The 24,267-nt window shown below is 32.2% G+C and overlaps 1 protein-coding gene across 1 annotated transcript; it reads right to left on the bottom strand.

Annotated features, from left to right (window-relative positions):
* Nucleotides 1-111: 111 nt before the first annotated feature.
* Nucleotides 112-6,604, bottom strand: LOC108483959 (DEAD-box ATP-dependent RNA helicase 28). The gene is made up of 19 exons (XM_017787526.2): nt 6,113-6,604; nt 5,849-6,028; nt 5,698-5,766; nt 5,493-5,599; nt 5,113-5,191; nt 4,561-4,734; nt 4,020-4,168; nt 3,833-3,928; nt 3,457-3,559; nt 3,138-3,200; nt 2,858-2,919; nt 2,621-2,717; nt 2,129-2,247; nt 2,013-2,055; nt 1,798-1,899; nt 1,548-1,646; nt 1,388-1,471; nt 848-1,122; nt 112-384 (listed from the first exon to the last, which is right to left on the bottom strand). The coding sequence occupies exons 1-19, from the start codon at nt 6,413-6,415 to the stop codon at nt 369-371; spliced, it is 2,220 nt and encodes a 739-aa protein (XP_017643015.1). The 5' UTR covers nt 6,416-6,604; the 3' UTR covers nt 112-368.
* Nucleotides 6,605-24,267: the final 17,663 nt, after the last annotated feature.

Consider the following 24,267-nt stretch of genomic DNA (forward strand, 5'->3'; position numbering starts at 1 on the left):
CATTTGCAACATTTTCAGATGATTAGCTTTACTTTTTTCTGTTCAACTTTGCATTGTTGCTCTTTTCACGAGAAGCATGTAAAGGTTTGACGAAACTACTTCAAAAACAAATAGAACAAAATTGACTTTGATTGAATAATTAATCGAGAATTTGGTCAACAAATGCATTTCCTAAAGCATCTGCAGAAACTAGTAACATTTGAACACTATTAATGGCCGTAGAAAATACAGGCATCTCTGTCTCTGGCAGTAAGCTAGCTCTCCCTCTCAAGGGGAAGTGTAAGGACCATAACGTTCACCCATGGGGCTCTGCTCCCGCCAACATAAATGGCCACGAATTTTGGTTTGCCCAATATATTGTAATTGGGCTACCTGCGCTTGTAACTGGAAAACAAAAAAGAAGATTTAGTAAAAAACACTATCCCCGGTGCAAAGCTCCAGCGAATTAAAAATTCAAGACAAATATTTACGAATATATTGAGAATAGGAAGATTATTGAACCAAGCATACGTCTTCCTTACAGGTGTTCCAGATATTGTAGGTCTAGAATCTATTTGGAAGAAATACTTGCCTAGGGCAAAAGAGGGACAGAAACTAAAGATGCTAATGCTGTCCATAAAACCAAGTTTGACATGAAACAGTTTCTAAGAAATTGTGCTGAAGAATGTGTTATTTTTTTTAAAACACATTTGTGCAAACAACACCAAAGCGATTCAAAAAATGAACAACTTTATGGTTTACCAAGTGAAATTAAGTTCTACATGATTTTGAACCCAGAACACAGTTAATATAGATAGGCGAAGAAACAAGACAGAAAATTATTAGAGGAATGTATCATGTTTCATACCGTGATTTGCTCTTAAATGAACTTTTGGGCTTTTTCCTTCCAGCATTACTAGAACTTTTCTGTCTTCTCTCACTCATGTCATTTTCGAATAGTTCCCGCATTTCTTCTGTCCTTGATTGAGTTCTTTGTTTATACTGCTTTGAGCTTTTATTGGATTTCTTCACAATTTTGCCAGAATCTACGGCCTTCTTCACAGCTTTTACTGCTTTTGCTCGCCGGTAAGCCAAGTCAACCAAAGATATACCTTCCTTCTCTTTCTTATGTTTCCCACTACCCTGCAATTCTCATATATGAGTATCACAAGCTATATCATAAAATAAAGAAACAAAACTTGCTAGCTCTTAACACACACGAAGAAAAACTTGAACAGTAAAACATCTTCTAGTGGTGAGAAATAAACATTTTGACTGCGCTCAATTTTGACAGTTAAGGGAGTCTAGAAAGGCTCGCAATGGCAAAGTTAGTGACATGTAAGGTCGATGCATAAGCATTATACAGCCTAAAAAGGATTATATTTCCAAAAAAGCAAGAGATGCTTACATCTGGTTCATTAATTTCGCTTTGATCCTCCAACATTTCTCTGGCAGCTTCCAGTTTTCGACGTTTCTTCCGAGGTAAATTTTTCTGTTCAGAAGAAGTTAGCATTGTGCACAATGCAAAAGAAATAAAAGCAGGTTCTGAAATGAGAAAGATGTATGACCTCACGCTCTCGCTTCCTCTTTTCCTTCATCTTAAGGTCCTCAGCTTGTTGGGCACTGATGATAGCATTTGCAGAACCTTTTTCTTTCTCTACAGATGCCTGTCAAATGAGATGAGATAATCTCATCACTAAAATTCTTTCCCATCACAGTAGCTAAACAGAAATTTTGGTTATAATAAAGATTATGCAGCATACAGCCTAGCGATAGCAATACATGAAAATAAAACTTTTACTTGCAAGGATTATTTACCTTTGCTTCCTTAGCTACAAGTTTTTTCTCCTTTTCTGTCATAAACCAGGTTCTTTTAGGTCGTGCATAAATTTCATCCTTATGTGCAATCATATTTTCAGCCTTGCATCACAGAAGCACGTGAGATTAAGAAATTATTTACTAGGTTCTGGAAACGGTACTATATTTTCTGGACATCTAGGTATAAATAGCATGAAAATGAGAAGATCCCATACCTTCGTTGCTTCCATTTCAGCCTTTCTTAGGGCTCTCTCCGCCCTGCCAAAATCAGAAGCTAAATAGTGGTACCAAGAGAACAGAAAAAACCTTTGAAAATGAAACAAAACCAAACCTCTCCTCTTCAATAACTTCAGTGACTTTCTCCTCCATCTCCTCAATTTTTTGAGACCACTTCGTGATAGACTGCTCGGCAACAATCCGGCTCTTCAACTTTGAACCTACTCTCTTTGCCTGTCAGATTCAAACCACCAATATAGAATTATAAGCAAGGGAAATTTCAAATTTCTGATAGAAAATGTCCAGCTACTTGCTCCAATAGGAGAAACTGTTCCAGATTGTTCATGAAATTGAAGTTTAATATGGTATTGGAGTGCGAAGAAGATATATGACCTTAAAGTGTCCAATTCGAAGTTTCATAGTTAATCTTTTATTAAGGCCATCATGATTCTGTAACATGACATGATAGGAACCACTAGTGACATGCATAATAACTTCCATAAAATTTTCATAAAGCAGAAAGTGATACTGAATGCCTATTCTAGGATCTCAAATGAAGGCAACCAATAAAAGTAAAAAATGGCAAACCAGGTTGATCATCACTTACAATAGCTTTTAATAGAGATCGGTCATTGTCAGTAACAAATGTAACAGCATATCCTTCTCTACCAGCTCTTGCTGTCCGACCGACTCGGTGAACGTAACTGCATAAAGAAAAAACAAAGGAGCCAACTGATTGCAATTGAGCATAGTGCACATCAAGACAGAAAGTTCCACAAATTTTTGTAGACAACAAAAAGATGACGCATGCTGGTCAAACATAATTCAAAGAGTGTGGAAATACCTTGTAATATCTCGAGGACAAGCATAATTAATAACAGTCTGAACACCAATTATATCAAGTCCCTACAAGTTGCAACCATGCAGAAGCGTCAGAAAACAAAACAGCTGCTGCATAAAATAGAGATGTATGGATGTACATGTAAGGGCAGACACATCAATCATCCAACATATGTAAAACTGACTCTTTACAATGGCCAAGATCTATCAAACATGAGCACATGGAAGTTTACAAACTTATGAGGGCATAAGGGGAAGGGATGAGTTTCACTGTAGGCACTTACACGAGCAGCCACATCAGTTGCAATTAAAAAATCAACTTCCTGCTTCCTAAAACGTTCCAAGGCCTACACAAACAACCATCAGTGACAATGAGCAAGCAGTGAACCAAATGATTTGGAAAAACAGGCCCAACAAGATAAAATAAAAAATAAAATGAGGCGGCATTTTCAGTGATTTCACAACTTGAATAACCTTCAAGATAAAATCTAGTTATCATACCCCACAAAAGAAGAAGAAGAAGAAGAAGAAGAAGAAGAAGAAGAAGAAGAAGAAAAGAGAACTGAGGGCAGGGACTAAAGAACAACAATAGAAATTACTCACATCAAGGCGCTGAACTTGAGTAAGATCTCCATGAAGCTCAGCTGCTTGAAGGCCGGCCAACTGAAATAAAATCTTCAACCTATGAGCAGCCTGCTTAGTTCCACTGCCAAATGAGATGGAATATCATTTATAAAGTCATAGGGGTTTGCTCTGGTATGTAGGGGTGAGCTAAAACTGGTTGGTTCAAAAACCTGGTTATAAATTAAACTGAAACAAAAGAGAAAGAAATCATATTTTCTTTATTGAACCTAATTTTTTTTCCCAGAACAAGTGTAATGATTCATGAAATACAACACTACCCAAATATCTGAGTTTCCTAAATTCCCCATCGGTATATAGTTAAATCAGCATGACCTTCTACATGTGTAATAATAACCTGAAGATAATCACTCTGGATGTGAAGGTCTTTGTACACAATGACAGAAGAACTGCTTCTTGATTTACTTCACGCATTCGGCGTATCCTTACAACCCTAATGAGAAATAATAATGATAACATAGTCAACATAAAGAAAAGGGGAAACCAGCAAGCAAAATAGACTGTGAACTTATAACAGAGCTTACTCCTCGATCAATGTTGATGGCCGTTTAGCTGATGGGTCAGCTGAAAGACGTAAGGGTCTGGTCAAAGAAAGCTTGACAAGCTCATCAACTTCCTCTGTCATTGTAGCTGAAAACAGCATAGTCTGTCTCCTTTTAGGACAAAGGCGAACCTATATATGGTTGCATTAGATGAATACAAATCCACCAAAATAAATTTCAATTCAATGCAGACAAACAGAACAAGGAAGATTAGGAAGTGAAATGATTGCTATTCAAAGGAAAATGAACTCTTTTTTATCTACTAGTTAAGATTTATCTTTGACTGCCTGTGGCAAACATTTCATCTATTGATAAAGATATAATTTCATTATAAACTGTAACTGTTTCAAAGATGGAAACCAGTTCTATTTTATCTCTTCGTACTATTATGTCATAAAAATTATACAAAATCCATCAAATTGGCTAGTCAAGAATAAATTACGCTTTCCCATCATCGAAGAAATTCAGAGAATCAATTATGAATATAACTCATATAAAAATATTTCTGACAGGGAGGAGTTACCAATTCATGAATTTCAGCACTGAATCCGAGCTCCAGAAGACGATCTGCCTCATCAAGGATCAAAACTGCAAGATCATCCAAATCCACAGACATGGTGTTTCGTAAATGATCTATCATGCGTCCAGGAGTAGCCACAACAATGTCAGGCATTAATCTCAAAGCTGTCTCTTGTGCCTATAAAGTTGACATAAAATAAAGGAAGACAACATAAGCATAGGAATGCACATATTGAAACAAAAGTTGTAACATCAACTTCCAAATAAACAGACACACAAAGAAGCAAAGTAGATTCATTTGAAAAAAGAATACTTTTATGTGTCATTCCAAAAGCATCAATGATAGAAGTTTCAGAAACCAGTCAATTGTTTAAGAAAATGGAAAAGGGTCATTACAGTCTTATTGCAACGAAATGAGTGGAATAAGTTTCGACCGAGTTAAAGATAAAGAAACACTTAAAAAGGAGTGCTGAAAGAATTGGAGATATAACTTTTTGCCAGTATAAAAAGTGAGTGCAAATTAAACCCGCTAAGGATGGAAATCCATGGGTCAAACCTTTAATGAAAGCCCACCAACAATCAGACAGCATCTAATATCGGTATACTGGGCAAGTTTCTCTATCATACTGTGAACCCTGCAAAAAATGAAGGTAAAGTAAGATAACCGTAATGACTACCCAAAAGTACAAATTAAAGATATTTATAGTCAACACAACTTGAAGGATTTAAAGATCAAATTGCCAAGCCTAACAAATACGTTCAACAAACCATCCAAGCGAGAAAATGCATAAACCAGCTCAATAGCTTATGATAACATAATCCAATTGTAAAAGAATATTAATTCTCCAACACTAAGCAAGGATGACGAAAAAGCAAAACCCTGAATAAATTTGTGATAGAACCCAGAAAATGGTCAAAAGTATTATGAGCACTTACTGAACGGCCAACTCTCTAGCTGGAGTAAGGATAAGTACTCGTATAGCTGAAACCCTTTTAGGGCGAAATAACAGCCTTTCTAATGTAGGTAAGGCAAATGCAGCCGTCTGCATGAAGCGCAAATTTAAAGCAGTTAAGCACAAATTCAAATATTCAATCACAAAATAAACGACATAGAAAGATATACAAATTAAAAGAAATATACCTTCCCAGAACCAGTAATTGCGCTACCACATATATCGCGCCCAGTCAAGGCTAATGGTATACAAGCAGCCTATAAGAGAAATAACCAAAAAATTCATTGAACAAAACTCGATTAATAAAACTAAAATATAAAAATCAGGAAGAATGGAGACCTGAATGGGCGTCGGCTTGGTGTAACCCAATGTTTCACAAGCGCGAAGCAAAGGACGCGAAAGATTGAGCTCCATGAAAGAATTGGCATGAAACGACGCTCCTTCAGCTGGTGCAAAGAACGATTTATTGTCTCTTGCATTACTATTTTCCTCATCTTCATCTTCTGACCTATAATCAACCTGATATATATATGTAAGAATTATTGATTCAGAAGAAAACAGATTCGGACTTTATAATAAAAGAGCAAACTGATAAAGAAATACTTGTTTGTCGGATTCAAAATCGGAGGTCTCCTCCTGCTGAGCTGGAGCTGAGCTTTGTTGGAGGATTTTAGAGATTTTGAAGTCAACAGAGGTGGTACCACGGCGAGCGTGTTCCTCTGCGACGGATTCAGAGTAAGAAGTAAAGTCCCATGGAGATTGGGATTTGGGTTTTGGTTTGGAAGGTCTGTCTTCTGCTTCATCTCCTTCTTCTTCCTCCTCAGCTTCTTCATTATCTTCATCCTTCGATTCAGAGAGTTCGGGTTCTTCGTCGCTGGGGGCTTCGAACATGAAGCTTGGAGCCATGGAGTTTGGATTCGGAGCAAGGGAGTTTGTGTTTTTCCCTGGAAGCAACTTTTCGAAAGGAGATGGAAACCAAAAACTGGCGCCACCAGGTGTCTATTTTCGCTTAAACCTAAAACTCATAAACCCTAGCGACGAAAGCCTTTTTTTTTTTTTTTTAACTACATTAAATAGTGTATAAATTTTCGTTTTCATCCTTTATTAAAAATTCATAAATTTCGTTTAATTAAGAGAATTATTCAAAAATTTTATTTAAATTGCTACTCTTAAGTTTTTTTAAATGTTCTATGAGTGGTATCTAAGAAAGGTTCTACAATCAGCATGATTAATGAGTAGAAAAACATACTTTAAATTCAAATCAATTTAATAATCGATTATCGAGCTAAAAAACTATTTAAATTTTTATTTGTATATTCATAACGTCTAAAGTTATTTCATAAAAAAATTTATTATAAGAAAAAGGAAAAGAAAAATTTCGATTAGTGCAAGCGATTACAAATAAAGTAAGTCATATAATATCAATTTTAACAATTTATGACTTAAATAAAAATTTTAAATAATTTAATAACCAAATTGTAATATTTTTTACGAAAAACTTAACAAATAATAGTAGCTTACTTTTTATTCTTTTAGGGTAAAAATAAATATGTTATTGTGTATTTTTATTAAAATTATATTAAATCAAAATATTTTATTATTCATAATAGACATTATTTATGTCTATTTTAACTAAAACCAATATTCATTTTGTGGTTTAAAAATATAAAAGTATTTTAATTATTATTTAATTTGACTTTTGACAAATTATTGATTTAAATAAGGGTATTCTAAAATCATTAGATTACATGGTATTCCATAATCAATAATTTTTTACAGAGATCCAAGGTTTACGTCAAGGTTTTGGAAGCAATTACATGAATCTTTCGGTACTCAACTTCACTTTAGTACAGCTTTTCATCCACAGACTGATGGTCAATCTGAACGGGTAATACAAATTTTAGAAGATATGCTTCGAGCCTGTATGATTAATTTTGAGTCTAACTGGAATATTATTTGTCATTAGCCGAATTTGTATATAATAATAGTTTCGATCAAGTATCTGAGATGGCACCGTATGAGGCTTTGTATGGGCGAAGATGCCGATCACCGTATGTTGGATGAGCTGAATGAGAAGAAGATGATCGGACTGAATTGGTTCAAGAAACGGAAAGTCTGATTAAAAAATTGGGGAAAGATTGAAAAGCGCTTTTGATAGATGTAATCGTATGCGATTTGAAACGACGGGATATTGAATACTCGATCGGGGATAAAGTATTTTAAAGGTTTCACCTTGGAAGAAAATTCTAAGATTTGGTCAAAAGGAAAATTAAGTCCTCGTTTTATTGGGCCTTACGAAGTTATTGAGAGAATTGGACCAGTAGCGTATCGATTGGCCTTACCTCCTGAACTACAGAAAATGCACGATGTCTTCCATGTTTCTATGCTAAGAAGATATTGATCGGATCCTTCACATGTTATTACGACCGAGAATGTAGAGATTCAACCTGGCTTATCGTATGAAGAAGAACCAGTTGAGATTCTAGCACGAGAGGTAAAAGAATTACGTAATAAACGTATTCCTTTAGTAAAAGTGCTTTGGCGAAGTCACAGTGTTGAAGAAGCTACATGGGAATCAGAAGAAACGATGAGATCTCAGTACCCCCATCTCTTTTCAGATAAATTTCGAGGACGAAATTTATTAAGGGGGAGAGAATTGTAATGAACCGAAAGTTACGGTATCGGAAATTGAGTATTGAGTACTGTTTCCGTGAAATTAATTCATGAATATTTATTAGAAATATTTATGAATTATAGTTGAATGGTTATTTAGTGTTTAATTAAGTGAAGTAGCTTGAATTTAGTTTAAAAGACTAAATTGCATACGGTATAAAAGTTTAATTATAGATTAAAGATTAGTAAAGGGACTAATCTAGCAATTAGACCTTAAGTGCCATGTGTGTGAATGTATGATATAACATGTGTAATAGTTGGTAAAGATATTAAATGGAAAGATAGAAAGAGTTACAGAGAGCAAACGTGAGAAAGAAATAAAGAAATAGAAAAGGGAAATTTGAGGATTAAGGCCCTAAAGCTTGATTGGTAAGATGTTTTAGCTTATTTTCTTATAATTTTTATGTTTATGGATGCCTAATTCAAAGTTCTACATGTATGAGGTTAAAATGAAGAAAAATAGAAAAATTTTAGATATTGATTTAGTTGAATAAATTGAGGTTTTATGGGTTAAGTTGATAGAAATTGAAGTTAGAAGTGAAAATTGAGTGATTTATTAAAAGAATTCTAAGTTAGGTTTAAATAGGGATTAAGTTGAATAGAGCTCAAAATTTATGTTTTATAATGAATTTTATGAGTTAGAAATTGTTAATGAGTTGATTAAAAGAGAATATGAAGCTTAAGTTAAAGAAAAAAGATTAGTAATGGAAAAAAGGACGAAATTGGAATTTTTGTAAAAGTTTGATAGAAAGTGAAAATGTGTTTTATGAATTAGTATATTGATGATTTTTAATTGTATGATTGTTAGTAGCAAACGTAGTACCGGATCGTCATCAAAGAAGGAAAAGAGAAAGTGAATGAAGATATCGATTAAATTCGATAAATAGTAGTTTGTATTTCTATAAACCGAGCTTAATCGTTATTGCTATATTTGATATTTATATTGTATGAAAATGTGAATGAGGTAAGTATTTTTACCATATTGAAATGAATGTGATTTTGAATACCCTATTAACAGTGTCGGGCTAGTCGAATATAGTTGACATGTCATAGGAATTGGAAGTATTGGGATATTCCGACATTGAGTCGATGAGACACTATTAAAGTTACGGATTTGTTCCGATGAAGTACTTTGTGTACTATAATGTTAAAGTTCTGGATTTGTTCCGATGAAGCACTATGTGCTTATCCCGGAGTGTGGGTTGGATCCGTGTATCCGTTAGTTTCCGAGTTATGTTAATAAGGGTAAATAAAGTAAAGATTATTAAAGTACTGATTGATATTGAATAATAACAATAATGTGTTTGAATTACCATGTTTTAAAGTTGATTAAGCTATTGTTTATAGAAATACCACTGAGAGTATTCTCAGCGTACGGTTTGTTTCTGTGCGCAGGCTAAGTACGAAAGTATAAGGACTCAGCATACAAGCCGATCCCCGAACTCAAATTGGTGCAGTTTCTATCTTTTTGGAAAATGGCATTGTACCTAGGATGTCTTTTGGTCATTTGAAAGTATCTAAGTTGTTAAGTGATATTTTGGTATGTTTTGTAAATGTTACCAAAACCTTAAATATGGTATGTTTTGATATGTTAGTGAAGAGTAATAAGAGGAAGTGTTGGTAAATATTGTAGAGAGAAGAAATGAAGATGTTATAAACTTAGTTATCAACATTTTATACTAAAACATTTGGACAAGATAAAGATTCCAAATTTGAAAATATACCAAAAATAGTATAAAGTGAATTAGATGATGAATAAAATATGTAATTTAATCTTAATGAATCTATTTTTATATGGAAGAAACAAAATAGGTAAAAGAGTTGTATTTTATGAGATATTTACGTTTTGGTGAAACAGGGTTAGAGTAATTTCTGGATTCCCTGTTTTGATTTTAGAAATTCACCATAAATTGTGTATTAAGAATTAGGACTCACACTTTATATTTATGGATTCCTTATTGAGTCTATTTTTAATTTAAATAAATGGATTAGTCATTGAATTTCTGTACAGGAAGAAATTTGATTCGTAGTGCACAAGGGTCAGAGTAGCCAAACCCTGAAACAGGGCAGACTTTTTCTAATAAACTGTACTAATTGGCCTGACCAAAAATTCTAGAAAAAAATTATTAAGTAGATATATGAGTCTAGTTTCAGGAAAAATTTACGGAATTAGATTTTGAGTTTTTTAACTCGAGATATGATTTTTTTAGCGACTGTGACGCAGATGGATAGTTTACTACGAAAACTGTTTAAGTGCTAAGATAAGTTTTGTAATGTCTCCTGCTTGACTCCGGCAACGGTCTCGGGTAGGGGGACGTTACAACATGTCCGTGTCTCAGGCCGTGTGGGCATTCGAATTAAGGACACACGGCCGTGTCTCAGCCCGCGTCTAAACTTGGGAGCTCTCTGACTTGGGTTACGCGGTCAAGCCACACACCTGTGTGCTAGGCCGTATGAGCATACTGACTTGCATTAATAAGGTGCAGGGGTCACACGGCCAAGCCACACACCCATGTGCTAGTCCATGTGAATAACTTGAGTAGTCTGTTTTAAATTTTAAAGGATGCAGGGGACACATGGCCAAACCACACGCCCGTGTGCTAGGCCGTGTGATCAATTTTAAGTATACTGACTTGTGCAAATTGTTAAATACAGGGGACACACAACCATGTTGCTAGCCACATTTCTCTCCCAATTTATCTTCCTCCTACATTAACACTTCAACACATCAACAAACCAAAACAAAGCATTCAAATCAAGCCAAACCAAGTCTTAACATGACATATCATCATATATGACCAAGTATCCATGCTTATCAAAGCGATCAATTACATATATAAACATATTTGTATCAAACATACCAAATCAAACCATGCCTCAAAATGCCTATTAGTTTACCATCATTCAATCATACCAAAACACACATCAACCATAATAAGGCCATATACTTATATGTTAAAATGTATCAAACATAAGCCATTCAAATGGCTAATCACAACAAAACATTTATATGTCATCAATGGCCAAATTAACCTATACATGTCATTATAACCAAAGTTGATTTACTAAATATACCGAAAAGGCCGATGGATAGTGTAACACCTTCTACCTGTATCCGTTGCCGGAATAGGGTACGAGGCATTACCAGAGTTTACTGAGCATTTTCAGATAATTCTGAATAATTTATTATTCATATTCTGAAAATAATTATAATGTCTCTCTATTGGGCCCTTAAAGCCCAAAACATACATTTAAACATTCAGTTCACATTCATGTCACATAAATGTATAATTTAAACATTCAACAACTCAATTTAAGTTGCACGAACTTACTTCATTGCTTATTCGTATTTATAGTTTTATTAATCCGAAAACTTTTTCTTTTTCACGTTCAAGTCTCATATTTGAGCCACCGGATCTTTATAAATAAATTTGATCATCATTTTATTTATTTCATATTCTAATACATTCAATTAATCTCTAGGCAAAATTACCATTTTACCCTAAACTTTTGATTAATGAAGATTTCATCCTTAGACAAAGAAAAATAAAGTTCTTGTAATTAAATCCTTGTTTGAACCTAATTATTCTTATATATATATTGATAAAACCCATAAATTCTATAAAATAACAAAATTTTCCACAATTTCAACACTTTTAATTTAATCCCCAAAACATGTTTTCACCCGATCTTGATCTAAATTAATAGTTTCATTCAATTTTATAATTTAAATAATAAAACAATTCATTTCCTTCATTTTGGTCATTTTTGACATTTTTACAAAATTGCCCCTACAATTTTTTTCTTTTATTCAATTTAGTCCCTGAGTCTAAAACATACAAATTATCCATTTTAAATGTAAACCTATTAAGGGTGGCAACAAACAACAGTATGTATGTTACCCGGATGAAATATGAAATACTTCTCTAAATTTTTCATCCCATTTGCTTCTGTTCGTTTGGTTACAACTCCTAAGTCTTTGAATCTCAAACTTACTTCATACTTCATCCGGAATTATTACCTTGTTGCTCTAACTTCAACAAGAGCTTCATATTTCATCCGGAATAATTACTTTGTTGCTCTAACTTTAACAAGAGCTTTATATTTTATCTGGATAACTTAGTTATGTTTTTTTTTTCTGTGTGAAAAACCCAACAAAACCCTTGCTAGCTGAAAATTCATATGTTTATTTTCCTCCTCCTCCTCTCCATTCCACATCCTAAATGTATATAGCATTCTTATAAGTAACATTATCTATGATCTCACTATTTACTTATAAATTTATTTAAAGCTGTCCATTCGTGTTACAGTCACTAAATTATTTTTAATTTGAGCTACAAAGATCCAAATTAAGATCCGTAAATTTTCCCTAAAACTTGACTCACATATCTTTCCACCATAAAATTTTCATAATTTTTGGTTTAGCCAATTAGTCCAGTTTATTCATTAAAGTTTCCCTATTTCACTATCCTGATTCGACCTCTCTTCACTTAAAATTAATTATCTCACAAAGATGAAACTCGGATAATGTTCTCGTTGGTTTATCTTAAAAACAGACTCATTAAGGATTCTAAAAATATAATTTTGAGCCTCTAATTATTTTTCTCCAAATTTTTGTGATTTCCAAAGTCAGAACAGGGGAACCCGAATTTATTCTGACCTTGTCTCACAAAATTTATTATATCGCATAACTTACAATTCAATTGCTTACACCGTTTCTTCTATAAGAAACTAAACTCAATAAGCTTTAATTCAATATTTTTTTCATCCTTTGATTCAATTTATAAAATTTATGGTGATTTTTCAAAGTTAACCTACTGCTGCTGTCCAAAACTGTTTTAGTTCAAGATGTTTATTACCATTTTTCCTCTAAATTTCACTGGTCATACAATTCAGTCCTTGCTCAATTAGCCCATCACTTAAGCTAATTTTTCTCAATTAACATTTTATTCCATCATTCTAAACTATTACACAACCTTTAAAAATCAGAATTTCAACACTAAACCTTAATTCACAACTTTTTCACAATTAGATTCTAAAATCAATTTCTATTGAAATTACTTGATAAAATCATTAAACAACAAAGTAAAAGCTTCAAATCTATTTTAGTTAATCATAAACATCCAACACTTATCAATGGTAGCTTCCAATTTTGTCCATAAAATCAAAAACTAATGAATTAAACACTTGGACCTAATTGTAAAAGTCACAAAAACATAAAAATCTCAAAGAAAAAGGCAAGAATTGAACTCACATATGTCAAAATATGAAAAACAGCAACTTTCAGACCTCCCATGGCGTTTTTGCTGAAGAAGAATGATGATATCTCTAGATTTTTCAATTTTGTCTTGTTTTATATGCTTAATTTGCAAAATTTCCAATTTTGCCCCTTGTTCACACTTGATTTTTATTTTTCCTGCACACACATGCCGTCCAGCCCAATAATGGGTGTTTAATTTCCTATTTAGTCCTCCTTTAATTATTACTAGAGCTATTTAATCAAATTTCATAATTTTGCACTTAATTCAATTTAGTCCTTTTTACCCAATTGACTACCAAAACCTTAAAATTTCTTGACAAAACTTTAATACTGACTTACTAACACTCCATAAATACTTCTAAAAATATTTATGGCTCGGTTTATGAATTTGAGGTCTCGATACCTCGTTTTCGACCAATGTACGTGATTAATTCTTTTAAAATCGCAAAATTCACTAATTCAAAAATTATTTTAAATTCGCGCTTGGCCCATAATTATTATTTATTAAAATTTCTAAACTTACTCATTGGATTTTTTAATCTCGATTCACTGTTTTCCAATACCACTGAAAAATTTGGCTGTTACAGATAGTATGATGTGGCTCCGACCAGCTTCCAACCTTAACAAGCTTCTAAGTTACTATAAGATAGGAAAAATAAAACAGAGTAAGCATTTAATACTTAGTAAGTTTGTATAACATGGAATTTAACTTACCATTATTTCACATATGAGGTAAGCATACAAAACAATTTCCATACAACTGCCAAAAGCCTAAGCACATATCCCCAACATGGTAGCCAAGTAATATCATATAATAACCCTTAATCATGGATGAATAAAGTCACCAAATAAATACCATACTTGTATATATTTCCATATATCATGTACTATCATTTCCATGTGATTTCATGTATATACAGATAACAGTTCGTATCGGATTCACATTTTCTTATAACATAACATTCCCCGTTGAACTATTTAATGTAACACCCCTAACCCGTATCTGTCGTCGGAATAGGGTTACGGAGTGTAACACCCTGAAAATTTCTACAGTAAGATATTATCCTTAATATAGTAAAATAAGGAAATAAAGTGACAAGAAGAGGAAAATTGAGTGATGTCACTCGGAAGTATATTATGACATATTGATTCAAGAAAGGACTAAATTGTGAAAGTGAGAAAAGTTTTGTGGCCCAAGAGTAAATACTCAAAATTTGAGGGATTAAAGTGTAAATATGAAAAGTCGAAGGACTAATAGTGCAAATATTTTAAGGGTGGAATGATCTAAAAACCAAGGAAAATTGATGAATTAGGACCAAATTGAATAGGTGAAGAATTATGAGGGACTAAATTGTAATTTTACCAAATTAAGTGATGACTCAAGAATGGAATTTTAAAAGATCACAAAGGGCAAAAAGGTCAATTGGAAGAAAGAGAAATCTAGAAAGTAATGATGATATTGGTGATATTTTATAATTATTTAATTAGATAATTATTATTTATTTAATATTTTAATAAGATATTTTATTATATTAGTTAGTCTATATATATATGTGTGCGTGTGTGGAAAAAAAACACACACACACACCATCCATCATCTTTCCCATGCAAACTAACGTGAGAAGAAGAGAGAAAGAAAGAAAGTTTTACTTTCTTTACAATTTGGTTCTTTCACCAAAAATCCACCATTTTCACCTAAAAATCAAAAGAATTTCCATAGTCATCAAGAGAGAAAGATCACAAGGAGACTATGGGTTCAAGAAATAGAAGTTGGAGGAGAGAGAAAATCAGGTTAAAGATTGAAATCAATGGAACAAGGTAAGAACATCAAGATTTCAATACAATTTTAAGATTAATATTATTGAAAAAGCATGCAATTGATGTTAATGTAGAGTTTTCTTATATATGGTCTTATGTTCTTGATATGTTATTGAAGAAAAAATAAGAGAAAGTAATGAGAAATAGTGTAGAGAAAGAAAATAAGGGTGTTATAAACATGGTAAATAAACATCTTGCACTAAAACAATTTTCGATAGTAGCAGTAGGCTAACTTTGAAAAATCACTATAAATTTTGGAAATTTAATTAGAGGATGAAAAAAATATGGAATTAAATCTTATTGAGTCTAGTTTCTTATAGAAGAAACGATGTAAGCAATGGAATCGTGAATTGTGAGATATAATAAATTCAGTGAGACAAGGTCAGAATGATTTCGGGTTCCCCTGTTCTGACTTTGGAAAATCATAAAAAATTGGATAAAAATAATTAGGTTCTTAAAGTTATATTTTTAAAATCCTGAATGAGCGTATTTTCAATAGAAACAAACGAGAACATCATCTGAATCTTATACAATGAGATAATTAATTTTTAGTAAATAAGGGTCGGAACTGTCAGACAGCAGAACAAGAGAGAATTTCAAGAATAAACTTTACTTATTGGATAAACCAAAAAATCTAAAAATTTTATGGTAAGAAGATACATAAGTCTAGTTTCATATAAAATTAGCAGATCTTAGTTTTGAGTTCTTCAGCTCAAGATATAAATAATTTAGTGACTATGATGCAAATGGATAATTTTGAATATCCATATAAGTAAATAGTGAAATTATTGATAATGTTACTTATAGCATGTTATATAAATAAAGGATGTGGAATGGAGAGGAGGAGGAGTAAAATATGTATGAATATTCAGCTAGTATGGCTAAATTGCATGTTTTAGGCTCAGGGATTAAATTAAATAAAAGTAAAACTTTATGGGCAATTTTGTAAAAATGTTAGAAATGACCAATTTGCATGAAATAGATTATTTTATTATCTGAAATTGAAAAATTAAATGAAATTATTAATTTAGTTCAAGATCGTGGAAAAACATGTTTTAAGGATTAAATTAAAAAATGTTAAAATTATGGAAAATTCTGATATTTTATAGAATTCATGGGTTGTTATCAATTTGTATGAGAATAACGGCTGGAAATAAGGATTAAATTGCAAGAATTTTATTTTTTGAGCCTAAGGATGAAATCGTCATTAATTAAAAGTTTAGAGGTAAAATGGTAATTTTGTTTAGAGCATTAATTTAATGTATTAGAACATGAAATAAATGAAAACAACAATCAAATTTATTTATAAAGATCCGGATGACTCAAATACGAGACTTGAATGTGGAAAAGAAAAGATATCGGATTAATGAAGTTATAAACATGAACAAGCAACGAGGTAAGTTAGTGTAACTTGAATTGTATTTTTAAATGCATGAAATATCGATATAATGAATTACCTGATTTATGTTTATGAAGAAATGACAAGAAAATAATATTTATCATGACATGTAAATATGTTATTATCTTTGATACGTTAGGAAATTAAGTATATTGAGACGAGTAATAAATTCAAGTAAAACATGTCGAGAAAAATAAGTACATTTAAGGGACAATTTGTTTGATTTTAATTGGTTCCAAATATGAACGTTAGATGAAATAAAATATCTGATAAATAAATTGGTAACTCCGATCTGCTCCGTAACTCTGTTCCGGCAATGGTTTGGGGTTAGGGGGTGTTACACGGAGTATTACCAAAATTTACAGATTAGACAAACAGATAAATTCATGTCTTAAAGCATTCATATCAGAAATCAATCATAATGTCTCTTATATGAACCCTCGAGGCCCAAGATATACATTAGAATCAGGTCAAGACTAAACAGGGTACTCAGAAAATTTTTCGAAAAATATCAAAATTTTGCTTAGGGGTACACACGCCCATGTGGTCAGGCTGTGTGGCTCATACGGCCAAATGACATGCCCGTGTGGTCAGGTAGGGAACGCCCGTGTGGCTCACACCGCCAAGAGACACGCCCATGTCTTAAGTCGTGTAACTCTCTGACTTGGGTCACATGGCCAAGCCACACGCCCGTGTGCCAGGCCGTCTGATCAATTCTGAGCATTTTGTTTCTCAATTTTTAAGATGCAGGGGACACACGGCTAGATCACACGCCCATGTGTTAGGTTGTATGTCACACACGGCTAAGACACACGCCCGTATCTCTACCCCTGTGGACGAAAATAGGCTATTTTCCAAGCCACATTTCTCACCCAAATTGTCTTCCACCTACACCAACATTTTTACATATTCATAATGCAATACAAACATTCAACAATGTGCCTTTAGACACCTCAATCGATAATTTATTATCATGTCAATCTTATACTCATACTTACCTAGATATCAAGTTCACCTTTATGTATATTTTATCAAATATACTAGATTAAATGAATCATTTCAGACACATACCAAACATGACATAATTTCTTATATAAATCAAAACATGTTCATCACAAGTCATACCAATGGCTAATTATAACCAAAATATATACATGCCAATATTGACCAATTAACCTATACATGCCATTATAATCATAATTGATTTATCATATATACTGAAATGAGCCGATGGATAGCGTGATTGATCTCTGCCAAGCTTCTAAATTACTATAGGACAAGGGAAAATAAAATAGAGCAAGTATGAAATGCTTAGTAAGTTCGTATAACATGGTAATTAACTTACCATTTATTCATGTTCAAGATAAACATGCAAGACATAATCAACCAATCTGGTCACAAGCCCTAACATATATCATCATCACGCTTGTTAGTCATATATTTCATTCAAATATCAAGAAACATGTATGGGCTCAACAATAACCAAATTTTCATATACATATACTTTCCACATTATGAATTCATATAACATATGCAAATCATATCCATGTATTTCAAGTACATTTTCATAATAATTCGTCTAAAGTTCAAATTATTTCATATCAGGATTTTGCCTATTAAATCAATTGAAATATCGATGGAAACACGGGAAGTACACTCGAGGTGTACAAATCTATAATCATAGATGAACATATTCATCAAACAAATTCCATGTTCATATATCATCATCCCATACTTCCATGTATTGTGTGTAAATGGGCCAATTTGCCCGGGCCCACTAGAAACCAAAATGTATACAAAATAAATAAATACAAAAAATTAAACCAAACCAATACAACAATCTAGTTTTATAACAGACCCAAACCCAGCTACATAACCCAAGCCCAATAACTAAACCTAGACCCAAATTTAAAACCTGACCAAAACTTACAAGGCCCAATAGGCCCAGAACATTAAAACGTCAGAAACCCTAGCAGTTCCCACTCTCATGCCAGCCAAGCCTCACCCCGCCTTCAGTACCCTCTAGCAGCCACGCACACGCGCCTCCAGACGCCAAATGACCCACCCGTACCCTAGCGCCAACGCACCTGTACCTGCGAAGAAATGGACAAACCACAGCAGCAAATACATACAAAAAAAAAACAGCAAAAGGAGAATTTGTATTCGATTTTTATTTTTATTTTTGAATATTTCTTATTTCTGTTTCGGTTATAAAGCCAAAGTCTCTGCTCATTGTAATTTTTTACGCGCACAGAAGCAATACAAAGTAATCGAAAAAGAGAAAGGTGATTTTTCGAATCATAAGTCCCTAATAACTTTACTCCCTCAGTCTTTTTTTTTTCTTCTTTCTTGGGTTTGTGATTTTGATATTCGAAAAGGAGAAGGGAATAAGAGGCTTACCTCGCGAGTTTGCCGTTGACGCCTCCTTGCTTCATCGAAATCGAAGGTGGAGGAGGGGTCTTGAGGCTGAAAATCGTCTTCAAAAGGCGAATACGCCTGCGGTTGGGGACGATGGAGGTGAGAGCCAAATGATTTGGCTAAAGGTCAGCTGGAAAAACAAAATGGGGGCTAGGGTTTTGAAATGGCTGAATAGCCAAATTTAGGGTCTTTTAAAGGTCTGAATACGACGTTATTTTGGGCCTGGTTCAGTGGCTCCAAAAACGGTCGACCAGTCCCAGGACCCGGATCTGCGCCTTTGTGCGTCAAATGGGGAATTTGCAATATCAGTCATTCCCTTTATGCCGCACTTTAATCAGCCCATATATGTATTTCATCGTTTTTTTTAAATTATCCCTACAATTCGTGTGCGTTTACAATTTGGCCCGCGCTTCAACGCTGCGTTTTGGGAGCCTGGAATATTTCCATATTGAGCCCCTGTGCATTTGCGCGCATCGCGCAGTGGTCCCTTGTAATACCCTGAAAATTTTTACAGTAAGATATTATCCTTGATATAGTAAAATAAGGAAATAAAGTGACATAAAGGGAAATTTTGAGTTATGTCAATATTAAGAAGTATATTATGATATATTAATTCAAGAAAGGACTAAATTGTAAAAGTGAGAAAAGTTTTGTTGCACAAGAGTAAATACTCAAAATTTAAGGGTTAAAGTGTAAATATGAAAAGTTGAAGGACCAATAGTGTAAATATTTTAAGAGTGGAATGATCTAGAAACTAAGGAAAATGGATGAATTAGGACCAAATTGAATAGGTGAAGAACTATGAGGGACTAAATTGCAATTTTACCAAAATTAAATGATGACTCAAGGATGGAATTTTAAAAGATAATAAAGGGCAAAATGGTCAATTGGAAGAGAGAAAATCTAGAAAGTAATGATGATGTTGATGATATTTTATGATTATTTAATTAGATATATATTATTTTAATGAGATATTTTATTATTATTTTATTATTAATTATTTAGTATAAAAGGAAGGAAAGATGAAGAATTTTCATCATCTTTCCATGCATGCAGCCAACGTTAGAAGAGAAGGAAAAGAAAGAAATTTTCTTTTCTTTACAATTTGGTCCTTCCACCAAAAAATTTACCATTTCCACCTAGAAATCAAAAGAATTTCCATTGCTACTAAGAGAGAGAAATGTTAAGGAGGCCATGGCGAGTTAGAATATCAAGTTGGATTCAAGAAATAGAAGCTAGAGGAGAGAGAAAATCAAGTTAAAGATTAGTATCAATAGAACAAGGTAAGTATATCAAGATTTCAATATGTTTTTAAGTTTGTTATTATTGATAAAACATGGAAATAATGTTATAGTAGAGTTTTCTTACATAAGGTCTTATGTTCTTGATATGTTAGTGAAGAGAAAATAAGAGAAAGTGATGAGAAATGGTGTAGAAAAAGAAAATAAGGATGTTATAACATGGTAATTAATATCTTGTACTAAAACAGTATTGGACAGCAGCAGTAGACTAAATTTGAAAAATCACCATAAATTGTATAAATATAATTAGAAGATGAAAAAAATATGAAATTAAATCTCATTGAGTCTAGTTTCTCATAGAAGAAACGGTGTAAGCAATAGATTTGTAAATCATGAGATATAATAAATTTTGTAAGACAACATCAGAATGATTTCGGGTTCCCCTGTTCTGACTTTGAAAAATCATAAAAAATTGGATAATGATAATTATGGGATTAAATTTATATTTTTAGAATCTTGAATGAGTCTAGTTTCAATATAAATAAACGGGAACATCATTCGAATTCTGTACGAGAAGATAATTAATTGTTAGTGAAGAAGGGTCACAACTGTCAGACAGCAGAATAGGGGTAACTTTAAAGAATAAACTGTACTTATTGACTAAACCAAAAATTCTGAAAATTTTATGGTAAGAATATATATGAGTCTAGTTTCAAGGAAAATTATCGGATCTTAATTTAGAGTTCTAGAGCTCCAGATATAAATAATTTAGTGACTATGACATAGATGGACAGCTTGAATATTCATAAAAGTAAATAATAAAAATTATGGATAATGTTACTTACAAGTGTGTTATCTACATCAAGGATGTGGAATGGAGAGGAGGAGGAGGAAAAATATGTATGAATATTCATCTAGCATGGCTAATTTGCATATTTTAGGCTCAGGGACTAAATTGAATAAAAATAAAACTTTATGGGAAATTTTGTAAAAATGTCAGAAATGACCAAATTACATGAAATGGATTATTTTATTATTTAAATTACAAAATTGAATGAAATTATTAATTTAGTTCAAGATCGGGGGAAAACATATTTTAGGGATTAAATTGAAAAGTGTTGAAATTATGGAAAATTCTGATATTTTATAGAATTCATGGACTGTTATCAATATATATATGAGAATAATAGCTGGAAATAAGGATTAAATTGCAAGAATTTTATTTTCCTGACCCTAAGGACGAAATCGTCATTAATTAAAAGTTAGGGGCAAAATGATAATTTTACCTAGAGCATTAATTAAATGCATTAGAATATGAAATGAATGAAAATGATGATCAAATTTATTTATAAAGATCCGAACGACTCAAATATGAGACTTGATCATGGAAAAGAAAAGATATCGGATTAATGAAATTATAAACGCAAACAAGCAATGAGGTAAGTTTGTGTAACTTGAATTATATTCTTAAATGCTTGAGATTGTATGTTATTGATGTGAATATGATTTGTTCATTGTATGAAAAATAATGAAACATTGATATATTTGATAAAATGGGAAGAAATCCCGTTTGAATGAAAGGAAAATTCGATGGATCTCTCGAAAAGGAATTGACGGTAAAAGGATCTAGCCGGACGGGTGATCCTATCTGATATAGCCCTCCAAAGAATACGTGTAAATGGATTTAGCCCGGACGGTAATCCGAATTAGGGTCAATTTAGCCTTGGACCGTAATTCGGATCCAAGCTCATTAGAGTAATTGTCGTTGCGAGGATTTAGCTTTGACCGGTAATCCCACCGTAAGGATGAGGTTCACGGAGTGTGCTCTCGATATGAAATGTGTAAGACCATGGTTGAAAGATACGATGGCAACCTGATATGAACGTGTAAGACCATGGTTGAAAGATACCATGGCGACTGATATGAACGTGTAAGACCATGGTTGAAAGATACCATGGCACCGATATGAAGCGTGTAAGACCATGGTTGAAAGATACCATGGCAACATGACGGAAATAAATAAGACCATGGTGAAAGATACCATGGCAACATGACGGAAATAAATAAGACCATGGTTGAAAGATACCATGGCAACATGACGAAAATGAGTAAGACCATAGTTGAAAGACACTATGGCATCATGTCAAAGATAAATAAGACCGTGGATGGGAGACGCTATGACATCTGTTGAACAATTGATATTCGTGTAATATGTATCGATGACGAATGGTTATATGAAATAATTATAAAGATAGATAAACGAAATAAGTATAAGTACATGGAATATAATTTATGTTAAGTTTGATATAAACTATTACCTAATAAATATATATAAAATATATGGAAATGATAGAGCATGAAATATTGATATAATGAAATGAATGATATATGCTTATGAAGAAACGGTAAGAGCATGATATGTTTCATGACATGTACATATATGATTATCTTTGATATGTTGATACAAGGAAATTATGTAAGTTGAGACTATTATTAAACTCAAGTGCGATATGTCGAGAAAATAGATATATCAATGTTGAATTTATATGAGATATGTGCAAGTATACTAACAATGTCATTGTTTGATGCTTATACAAGTGTCAAAACTGTTGATTGAATGGTAATATATTTATTTATATGATGCATTGAATCGGTAAGTCTTTAAATTTTTTAGTGATCTGTAAATGGTAGTAATGCTCTGAAACCCTGTTTTGGCAGCGGATACGGGTTAGGGAATTTTCCCTTTTATTTTGGATTGTTTCTTAAATCCTCTTAGTTCATAGCCCTTTGTGTTCTTAATTAATTGTTTTTAATTTTTAAACAACTTTGAGTAATTGTTGTTTCATTATTGTAAATTGTTTTCTTTTAGCAATGTTAACATCACATTTTGTACATTTTAAATGTTTATTTCCTTTGTATTATTATACATATACATATATATTATAATAAAATCAATATATTTTATACATATAATGGCTTTTGACTCTATCCTTTTATTTTAATATATATTTTTGTTATTCAAATATGCTTTGTATATATGTTTTACATAGGATTTAAGTTATTTTATATCCATTTATATTAGTACATGTATTTGATCCATACACGTTACTAAACCCATATATATATTATCATTTCTATAAATTTACATGTATTTACTTTTAGACTCATATATTTATATATTAATACGCTTATTATTCTAATAGATTTTTCTATTTTAAAACACTTTTTGCTTTATGATTTGCCAAGTATTTTCCTTTATGTGTATATGAAACAATTTTAGGACTTTCATTTTTGTAATTAAAATTATTATTTTTGAATGTTTCTTTATATTACATTGCTTTTGTGTTTTATATAGCCTATTATTTAAATGTTTTGATATAAGGATATGTATGGTTTTAGACCAACTTAAAATTTATATATATTATTATTAATCTCATTCTTTTATAAATTTATATATACATTTTTATAAATATATTTTGGGCATTATGTTTTGTCATGCATTTTATTACTCTTTTGTATCATATATTTTTATTATCATCTATTTTGTAAACCTTTAAATGAATTTGTGTTTAAAACATTTACATTTACATACAATTGGATTCGAACTTTGATTCTATAATATTTCTTTCAATAATTATATATATATTCTTAGTTTCTCATAAATTTATCAACTTATATATTACGTATTTTAAAAATATTCATTCTATAATATATACTTTAATGATTGCGTGTGTTTATTAAGCTTGTCTTTACAAGTTTGTTTGTTTTTTTTTTAATTTATCAATCCATCAATTCATATAGTGCATATCGCGCGCTTATCATTATCTTAAAATAATTTTATACCATATTACTTCTTTTATTTGCATTTCGTTTTGTGTATCAAGTAGTAGTCATATCACATTATGCCATGCATGTTATCGTTGCCTTATTCATGTATTCATCTTATTGA

The sequence above is a fragment of the Gossypium arboreum genome, chromosome 5 (assembly GCF_025698485.1).
Source record: "Gossypium arboreum isolate Shixiya-1 chromosome 5, ASM2569848v2, whole genome shotgun sequence".
Lineage (NCBI taxonomy): Eukaryota > Viridiplantae > Streptophyta > Magnoliopsida > Malvales > Malvaceae > Gossypium > Gossypium arboreum.